This window comes from Hyaena hyaena, unplaced genomic scaffold (assembly GCF_003009895.1).
Source record: "Hyaena hyaena isolate Hyena2069 unplaced genomic scaffold, ASM300989v1 scaffold_131, whole genome shotgun sequence".
Taxonomy (NCBI): domain Eukaryota; kingdom Metazoa; phylum Chordata; class Mammalia; order Carnivora; family Hyaenidae; genus Hyaena; species Hyaena hyaena.
Window position 1 is genome coordinate 2,613,993 of NW_024080761.1, and position 9,840 is coordinate 2,623,832.

General features: G+C 53.6%; 2 protein-coding genes across 3 annotated transcripts in view; one reads left to right on the forward strand and one right to left on the reverse strand.

Annotated features, from left to right (window-relative positions):
* TTLL9 (tubulin tyrosine ligase like 9) overlaps nucleotides 1–565 on the forward strand; it is a 35,544-nt gene extending 34,979 nt beyond the window's left edge. For both annotated transcript variants that reach the window (XM_039237674.1, XM_039237675.1), the window contains exon 15: nucleotides 211–565. In XM_039237674.1, the coding sequence (XP_039093605.1) occupies nucleotides 211–287 (77 nt within the window). In that variant the 3' untranslated portion in view covers nucleotides 288–565. The remainder of the gene's footprint in view (nucleotides 1–210) is intronic.
* A 1,738-nt stretch (nucleotides 566–2,303) lies between these two features.
* Nucleotides 2,304–9,077, reverse strand: PDRG1 (p53 and DNA damage regulated 1). The gene is made up of 5 exons (XM_039237808.1): nucleotides 8,885–9,077; nucleotides 7,193–7,268; nucleotides 6,050–6,124; nucleotides 3,811–3,891; nucleotides 2,304–3,210 (listed from the first exon to the last, which is right to left on the reverse strand). Exons 1-5 carry the CDS (start codon nucleotides 8,969–8,971, stop codon nucleotides 3,128–3,130), a joined length of 402 nt encoding a protein of 133 aa, XP_039093739.1. The 5' UTR covers nucleotides 8,972–9,077; the 3' UTR covers nucleotides 2,304–3,127.
* Nucleotides 9,078–9,840: the final 763 nt, after the last annotated feature.

Consider the following 9,840-nt stretch of genomic DNA (forward strand, 5'->3'; position numbering starts at 1 on the left):
TACCCTGGTTGACAGATGCAGGGGTGAATGACCTGTTTGAGGGCCGTGCAGTTCAGGAGTGGAGTCAGGATGAAAACCACAGGCTGTCCGGGGTTGCCCGGCTCCTGCGGGCCCTCCCTTCCTCCTTCTAGGAAGTGGGAGCACGGGGCCCCTCCATGCCTCCTCTACCAAGGACAGGCCCTCCCAGCTAACAGCCCACTTCCCTTCCAGGATGCGTCAATGATCGGAAAAACCAGCTGAGGCAGCTCTTCCGCTCCCTTCAAAGCCAGAAGAAAGCTTCCAGTTAATCCCCGTGGGGAGGAAAGTGACCCTGGGAGGTGCCACTGGTCCTCTTCCCGCTCTTTCCAGCACAGCAGCACCTTGGAGCACTTGCCTCCCTCCCTCTGGCCGGGCAGCTCTGCTTGTCCCAGACCCCCTGGACGCCCCCACCACACCCCAGCCGCCTCTGCACCAGGAGACGGCCAGTCCCTGGGACTGGAGGTGCTTTGACCTTGAGGGATTCGCTTGGCCATCAGGCCCGACAAGGACACCGGCAGCAGGTTCTAATAAATGAGCACAGGCCTTACTCTGAGTCACTGGGCACTGGGCCTGGCTCAGGGCATGATGCTGACTGCAGCCAGGTCCTCCTGGCTTTGACCCTTTGATGTTTCGAAGGTCAGTGCTTCAAATGATCCTTCAGAAGGGGTCAGGGACTGGGGAACTGGTCTTAAGGTGTGCCTGCAAAGCAGTTATTCGATTGTGTTTGCTGAGGGTCTGGGGAAAGGCTGAGCCTTAAATACATCTTTCCCTCCTTGCGACACCCTGACCTGGTGTGTCAGGAATTCACGCAGCTCCCCTCAGCACCCGAACGCCCGCGGGCCAGAGCATCCTCACTTCTCTAATGGACAGATGAGCTCGGGAAGGCCAAGCTGCTTGGCGAGGGCCTCTGCAAAGGACTCAGGAGTCAGCTAGACGATGTAGGGCCTCTCTGCACCTTCCTGAGGTTGGGAGCTGAGCTTTTTAAGCCAGAAAACCTTGGCCTGGCCAGCAAGGGGATATGGCTTGGGGACTTAGGTGAAGTAAACGTTCTGCATTCTCTATATATTCCACCGCTCCTAAGCCTCCTCTTGGTCTAAGAGACTGCAAGAGAGCGGGCTGTGGGTGAATTTCTCCATGGGGGGCCTCCTATGAGACCCGAGGCAGTTCCCGCTGCAACTCTCCCTGCTGCAGGACAGTTCTTTGGGCTGCAAAGAGCAGAATTTGACTGCCTAGGGAAGGGAAGGGGTTTGGGGAAGGAAAACTACCACAAACCCAGGAAGTGAACCAGCCAGCCTTGGGGAGGCCAGAAGCTAGGCCACTCTGGGCCTCCTGCCTCAGGGCGTGGGGACCTCCTTCCAACTGTGTGACTGAGGCGGGACCAGACAGCCACGGGCACGGGTCCCTCACGTCCAGGACAGCCGATCTGACCGGCTCCTCTGGCCAGGCATCCACCCTGCCACACGTGGGCAACATTCGGACAGAAATCCCGAGCCAGGCGCACCTACCAGCCAGCAGCTACTGCAGGTCCCTTCCTCCCATTTTTATGTAAACCATGTGCTACAAAGGCGAGGGGTCCTCTCACCCTGGTGCTCCAACCCCGCAGCGTCTGTCTTGGGGGACTGGGGGCGGGGGCCACACAGTGTTTGCACACAAGTTATTGGCTCATCAGACCCTGCGCTGTTGTCTCTTCTCACTCACAGCACCTTGACACTTGCTCCCGGTCAGAGCGCAGCAGGCTTCCTTGTCCTTGACAAGTGCATAGTCACTTGACAAGGTGCATAGTATTCCCATCTGGGGCTGTTGATTCCTGTAACTAGTCTGCTACGGGCGGACGTCGAGCCTCCAATTCCATCTCCCCGCTTTAGGGCCGTGATGGGGAAAACAATGCAGTTCTACTTCAAAAACTCAGGAAGATGCAAAATTGTAGGTATGGGCTAAATTTGGCTGGTGGAAGGTCTTTTGTTTGGCCAACACCTAAGCCTTCAAAACTTTTCTGTTTTGGAGAAGATTCAATGTAAAAATCCAGATTATTTCTAGCTCCTCTTGGAAAAAAAAAAAAGAAAGAAAAAAGTAAGGTCTGGACACACCAGCCTGTTCACATGTGATTATCGGCCGGGGCCAAGCGCAGCAAGGGGACCAGGTGAGGCGTGCGCTCTCCCAGTTGCCATCCCTGCTGGTGCTGTGGTCTAGTCCTGCTAGCATTTGAAGGCCGGAGGCGTCCTAAAGGCAGCGTGCCCTCGGTTAAGGACCAAATGAGCTCAAGAACAGAAGCTACTTACTATTCATTCGTTTAGGAAACATTTATTAAGCCCTCACTGACATGAGAGACACCGTGCTGCCCACAGCACATTAGGACCGGAGACCAGCGAAGGCAGGCGGGAACCCTGAGTGCACCGACCCAGGCCCCGCCTTCAGAGGCAGTAGAGGCAGCTCCCTCACCCGTCCCTGGTGCTCCCTGGTGCTCCCTGGTGCGGGACTCTGCAGGGCCTTCCTGACTAAAGGGCAGGTGCAAGAGTTTGATAAGCAGCACCCACTCCCCCACTCTGGGCTCCATCCTGGGGCAAGTGGGGACAGAGGGGGCCGCCGTGGAGGCGGGGCAGGGGAATGGTGTGTCTGGCCCACAGACGGCTGTGGTGGACTGGGAAGCTCTAAGATTCTGTCTTCATTCAGAGACCACCTGCGAGCCTCCGGCTTTATTCCAGGCCCACGGCACCGCCTGAGAATGCCTCTCTCCTGCAGAGGAATGCGGGAATGAGGCTCCCGACGTGCGGAGCCCATCTGAACAGCAGGCCCTTGTGAAAAGTGCCTGCTGCGGTCATTCTCACACCCCCACAGGCACTGCTCCCACTCAGCACGGGTGGCTGCCACGGCCTATCAATGGGGCTTGTGTCCATCCAGCCCCGGCAGACACTGGCAGGCGGAGGGCTCCCAGCTGCCATCACAGAGCCAAGCCCACAGACAGAGAGAGGCTTTTCCAGGGGCAGATTCCTGAGGCCCATCTTCCGGCAGGGTGGATCATGTCCTTGCAGGTCTCAAAGTGGGAGTCCTGGGTCCTCCATGACAGCAGGGGGGGAACGCTGTCTTAAGTCCCCCATCCCATTCTGGAATTTCATCCTTTTAAGATGATCTTGAGAGCTTTAAGCTCATCCTGGTTGAGGGGATTCAGGTTAAAACCCTTCAGCTCTGGTTTGCCTGGGGGAGAAAACGAGCCATCAGCCAGTTGGGCCTCCTGTTGTCCAACTCCTGCTGGCCCTGGAGTCAGAACCAGGAAAGGGGCTTATGCTGCACTCTCGCTGCCACCAAACACTGGGCCTTGAGGTCTGACAGGGAAGGGCCTCAAATTCTGCAACACATTGGACGAGGCACAAGAGTCACCAAGAACCTGCACTCTTGCTGCCCAGAAGCCTCCAGATTTCTGCCAGGCCTGTGCCCAATCTGGAGTGGTTAAGTTTACCCAGAAATTTAGCTCTGACCTTGACCACCTGACTGAGGCCCTCTGAGTGCTCTCAGTCAGAGCTATCCTGCTTCCTACCATGCCTAGGATTTCATGTGAGATACCCAGGCCGTTCCTTGTGCCTGGAAAAGGACTCACGACAGGAATAAGACCCCACAGCCTTCCCTGTCCATCCCATCTCTCGGTGCTACAACCACCATCCCTGCCCACAGCTTCAGTGCCGCTTGCTCGCTGCCCAGGCCTTTGCCCACCTGGGACAGGCTTCCCACCCTGTGCGGCAAAGTCCATGTTGACAGGTCCTCTCTCTCCCTAGTTTCCAGTTTCCTGCAGGCCAATACCTTGGGCCTCAAAGAGGCGGTTGACCTTCACTTTAAGTTGTTTGCGGAGTTTCTCTATTTCTTTATCCAGATGATCCTGATCTGAAAAATAAATGGAGTGGGCAAAGGATGAGGTTACAGTGCAGACAGACCCACCCTTCTCCCCTGCCTCCTTGAGAGCAAGGGCTCCTGGCATTTGGGAAGAAGGGGACTTGAGAGACCAACTGAGGAAGGAACTGAAGGCTAGAGAAGGGATGTGATCTGCCAAAGTGGGTCGAGTAAGCCCAGGGCAGGACTGAGCACTAGCCTCTCCGTTCACTGACCTAGTTTCATTATGCAAAGTACCTTGGGCTGCTCAATGGGTGGGGAAGGCAGTATCTGGACTTTAGGTAACCTTCCCATAGTGAAATTGCAGAAAACTCAAACATCAGGCCAAAATGAAGAAGACAGCTGGAAAAAGCATGGCTGAGGAATTTTACAAACCTAATTCCATCAAGGTGAGGGGTTCTTAGATAATAGGACCATGGTAACACGTGACCTAAACAATCAATGGACAGGAGCACCTGGGTAGCTCAGTCGGTTAAGTGTCCGACTTCGGCTCAGGTCATAATCTTGCAGTTTGTGAGTTCAAGCCCTGAGATGAGCTCTGTGCTGACAGCTCAGAGCCTACAGCCTGCTTCTGATTCTGTGTCTCCCTCACTCTGCCCCTCCCCTGCTCATGCGCTCTTTCTCTCTCAAAGAATAAGCAAACATTAAAAAAAATAATAAAATATAAAAAAAACAATCAATGGACAAGCCTGCCACTCAAGCTTAACCTAATAACTATGGTGAACAGAAAAGTTTATCTTGCCAAGGCTGACCATACTGGAAGGCGCACTGCATTATGAGAAGTAGAGGCTACAATGCTTGGTGGCACAAACTGCCTGATGTCACCCAAACGACTCCACCTGCTCACGAGGGACTGTGCTGGCTGGTTTGTCTTCCACACAGATTTTCATTCTTTCCGATAGGGGGAAGAAGGCCTTAGCAGCTGGCCTTCTGGCCTGGGCTGTGATTCTAGCGCTCCTGGTAAATGAGCAGCCCTAGGCACTCAGGGGCTCTGTCAGCTTATGTGGACCCCTGAGAACCAGCGACAATCATGTCCCAGAACCCCCTAGGTATGGTGACAAGACCATATTTGTGGACAAGACAGCTGAGGACCAGATCCTGAACCCAGGCAAACAACCCCCTTTGAACGCTTAGCCTGAGTGACCTGCGGCCCACCACCCAAGTGCAATGACAACTCTTAATTTTATAACTGTAGTATTCATGTACATTTTTCAACAGGGCAGCTGGAAATTTCTCTAAGCTCCTTTGCTAAAATATTACTTCAACAGTGATAGGGAGATTCTGCCTTCAGGGACAGAGGCAACCTCGCTGGTCCTCTTGGTGGCATATACAGTTTCTAGGGCCGGAGAAGAGAAAACTGTGTGTCATCTTTCCTTTTCCCAGGTAAGGACCATCTGCAGCTGGACTCTCTGCCTTTATCATACTTCTGTGAAGAGCCTCCCGGATGGTGGCTGTGAAGATCTGAGCGCATGCTGAGTGCCGGGCTGCAGCAGACCCTGGAGGCTCACTCTCCCCGAAGCTCTATTTTCAATGTAGTCTCTACTACAGGGATGTGAAAAATAGCGCTCACTCTGCCAGGCTCCCTTGAAGCTACGGGTGGCCCATGACTCAGTTCTGGCCAATGAGATGTACAAGTCTCTGAGGAGGACAGTCTTACTTTGAAACAGAAGGCCAGGCCATATAGGGAGCAGGCCCTCTGCCCTTCCTGCAGCCTGGCGTGAGGACACGGGGCCTGCAATGACGACACAGCCACCACAAGAGTATGTGAGGGTGACCTTGCCGTGGGCAGCGTCCTGGCCTGCCTGCCTCTGGACAGCTGCTGGTAAGGAAAACAGAGCCGGGTTTCCCGAAGCCTCGGCTTGTTGGGTTTTCTTTATTTGTGGTGCAAACTGTCTGTCACTAGAAAAAAGTACTAGTCTAAGTACACAGGCTGTTGATCTCAACTTCACAACTGTGCTATGGAGATGGGTCTCTCCTTTAGGGATGAGGGAATAACTCAGAGTGGCAGAGCAGGCGTTAAAACCCACATGTGCCTGAACTCTGTAACACAGCCGCCTCTCATCAAATGGCCCAAAGGCTGACTCTCAGTTCTGGGTTAAGACTGGGGCTGCAGGGGGAGATGTGCCCCTGACTCATCCCCAGAAGGCCTTACCTTTCTCAATCATTTCCTTCGTCTGAAGGTGAGGCATCTTGATAAACATGTTCCCGAAGCAAACCATTACATCTTCTGAAATGGCAAATGGTCACTCTTTCAACACGTATTTTTAAGCACCTACTCTCTTGACAGGCATTTTAGATGCTGACAACACAGTAGAACAAGACAAACTTTCTGCCCTCCTAGAGCTTACGTTACAGTGGAAGAGAAGGAATGAATAAGCCAAGATGGGACTTCTCAGACCCTGATAAGTCTAAGCACTCTGCAGAAAAATAAAGCAAGGTAAGAGGGATGGAGAATGTCAGAGCAGGGAGGAACCTGTCATTTGTTATCAGGTGGCCTGAGAAGAGCTCAAAGATTATGTAACATCTGGGCAGAGATTGCGCAGAGACTTGCAGAAAGTGAGGTGTGAGCCCTGCAGACAATTGGGGAAAAAGTGAGCAAAGCAGAGGAAAAAGGAACGGCAAAGACCAGTAGTTTGCTTGGGGTGTTAGGAACAGCAAGACCAGCGTGAATGGAGTCAGTGAGCGAGGGGGAACAGCAGAGGAGAGGATGCTGGAGAGTTCAAGGGAGTCTTCCAGGACTCCACCTTTCACTCTGGTGAGATGAGACGCAATGAGAAGGTTTTATGCTTTCTGGTGCACTTTAAACCCTCAGCTCCCAAAGCACTTCATTATGGCCTGGCCTCTGCCCATCTTTCCAGCCACATCATATGCCCCTCCCTGCTGCTTACTCCATCTTACCCACCTGTCCTCATCTGAAAAGTGTTCGTCCCCTTCTCCAACACCCACGTCATGTCCAATTCCTTCCTCAGCTTTCTCACAACTTCCAATTAAGTATCTACACTGTTTTATCTGTAAGAGCACAAGGGCAGGAACTGCACTGTGTTCATACCCCCCACCCCGCACCTTCCTAGTGCCATCGATGAGCCAGCGGCTAACCCCCATCGTGGAGATGAGCAGCTGAAGCCCTGAGCCGCAGTCAATGTCAGAGCTGCAGCGCTGTCTCCCTCATCTCCACAGGCTGTGTCACACACATGGGGCTTCCTGACTTGTCTCTATTACAAATGAGCTGAAAGCCTCAGGAGGAAGGCAGAACAGGCCTCCAGAGCCACAGTAATGAAACCCTGACTTAACTTACCAGAGAGACTGATATCCTTCTGCAGAGCTCGCAGGCCCTCCCGGTTCTGATTCCTTTTGGTGTCCAGATCCACAATCTGCAAAGCACAGGGCCAGGGGGGAACTCAGCTCCTTCTTGCCCCAAACCATCACCTTCCAAAAGACCAGAGGCTTTTAAAACCCAACAAGACACATGGCACCATTCCTGGGTTTCTTCAAATGTCATGCCCAAAACACACTGACGTGTCATGGACTTCTCCGGGTCCGTGAGGACAGTGCTCTGTGCAGGTGTTTTCTCCAGAGAAGGTGCTGGAGGAAAGTCTGCCAGCTACATGGATGACTTATTATTCACTGGAGTGCTCGTTCTCAAGCATTAGGGCATTCCAGAATCATCGCGGGAGTAGAAACTCTCCCTGGACAAGTCCCTTCGGCTGATTCTGACATACTATCAGGAGAAACTCAACATTCCTGGACTGCAGTAGCAGGGCTGGGGATGCTGAGACGGTGCTAACAACACAAAAGCTACTAAGGAAGTAAGGGGACGGCATGGCACGGCATCCTTCTTGAGAGTGCTGGCAAGGGAGCCACGATACCCAGGTGTGAATCCTGTTGCCCGCTTCAAGCTGTGTAATTTCGCCTTCTGAGATATGGAGATATGAATAGCACTTAGCTCATAAGTTACTGAGCCAGGGATTAAATGAGTTAGCACAGTCCTTGACACGCAGTAAGTACTCGGCAAATTTTAATCGCTTCTTTATTCTTAACCATCCAGCACACCCTGATGCAATGTTTCATTTTAATGGGCACTCATCCATCCAAGTCTTCCCCTTCCCAGTAAATACCCGACCAATCATCCAATTATTCTAACTGGAGACGAGTCATGAATCATTCTTCACTCCTCCTCCTCCCTTACCCCCACATGTAACCACATCAAGGCCTACTAAATCCCCAGAACCTACCTCTGACCCATTCATTGTCTCCATCACCGCCACCCAGGGCCAAACCCATCTCTTCAGGCAAGAAGCCTGAAGTGGTCCCTCACAGGCCCCATGCCCCCCTATATCTTGTGCTCCACACAGCAGCCAGAAGAACGCTTTTAAAGCCGAAATCCAATTACATCATCCTCCCCCTTCCCCTCCCCATCAACTCCCTTCAAACACTCAACACTTATATTAGCACAAGACCCAAGACCCAGACTTCCGGGTCAGGTCTACAAGGCCCTCCACGACCAGGACCCCAATTCTCCTCCAGCGTCTCCACCTGCCCAATCACAACACCACTCTTGTCTCTTCCTCTTCTCCCCTGAGAGCCTGGGCCAAGACTGTGCACCCCTGGTCAGCGGGGCGACGCAGCAAGAACTGCATTTTGGAAAAGATGTTAAGGTAAACCTACCAAAGAGTAATGGCTCAGGATCCGGAGGGCACGGCGAGGGGCGGAGGAAGGGTGGTCACAGGGACTCCCTGGCACAGAGCAGGCGCCCGCTAACCACGTGATAATAAATGCGTGAAGCCAGGTGCCGTGACAGGCGTCTGGTCCACCTTACCCTACCGCCACCCCACGTCTGTAGTCACAGCCGTGAGCCCACCAGCCCAGGTCAGCCCCCCGCGAGCCCTCGCTGGAGCCGGATTCTGGGCCCAGCGCACCGCCCTACGGCGCTCGCCGTCAGGCCCCAACTGCCGAACCCCAGCCCCGGCGCCGCGGACGGGCCTCCTACCTGCCGCTTGTCCGCCAGCACCTCCTCGGCGAGCTCTTCCACCTCCACCAGGTACCGAAGCACCCGTTCCGCCTCGGGTGACAGCATGGTGCCCACCCGGCTCCACTCCACTCAGCCCGGCTGCGACACAACTCAGACTCCGTCCGGGCTCCGCTTCGGCTGCGCACGCGCACGCGCCGCCCGGGCAGGGCTTCTGGCGGGCATGCGCAATGAAAAGAACTGTGCCGCGCAGGCTCCAACACTCGAACGAGAGCAGGACGTGGGAGGCGGGCCAAGCTTTGGGGGCGGGACTGGAACGCCCCCTGCAGGCCCAGAGAGCGTAGTTCGCGGCCTGCGTTTTAACCCTCCTGCCTGCCTTCACCTATTGAGCACCTACCAGGTAGGTGCCCGGCAGTTTTAGGTGCTGAGGGTGCAGCAGAGAACAAAACACAGTCTCTGTCCTCATGCAACGTCATCCTACTGGGAAACACCGACAATTCATGACAAAACATGTAATTACATACTGTGGTGGGAGTAATACAAATCGTTCTTCCCCTGGGGCGCCTGGGTGGCTCAGTCACTTAAGCGTCTGACTTCGGCTCAGGTCATGATCTCACGGTTTGTGGGTTCTAACCTCGAGTCAGGCTCTGTGCTGACAGCTCAGAGCCTGGAGCCTTATTCAGATTCCGTGTCTCCCCCTCTCTCTGCCCCTCCCTCACTCATGCTGTCTCTCTCTGTCTCAAAAATAAACTATAAAAATTAAAACAAAACAAAACACCAAATCATTCTTCCCTTGTTTAAGGAACACTAAGAAGGAAGAAGGTCCATGTGTCAGAGTGGCTCATATTTAATCTCTGACACCTTCAGTTTCCAATGCATAAAATGGGAGTGAGTAAAATTCTCCCTGATTGTGTCTCTGCCAGATCAGAAGGAGGCAGGAATCACTTTAAAAATTCACCTTTCACCAGTATTCATTG

Coding starts and splice junctions, on each gene's coding strand:
- PDRG1 (XM_039237808.1), bottom strand. CDS start 8,971: ATGCTGTCACCCGAGGCGGAACGGGTGCTTCGGTACCTGGTGGAGGTG. Junction 7,269..8,884: donor TGCTGGCGGACAAGCGGCAG/GTAGGAGGCCCG, acceptor TGTGCTTTGCAG/ATTGTGGATCTGGACACCAA. Junction 3,211..3,810: donor CCGCCTCTTTGAGGCCCAAG/GTATTGGCCTGC, acceptor TTTCTCCCCCAG/GCAAACCAGAGCTGAAGGGT.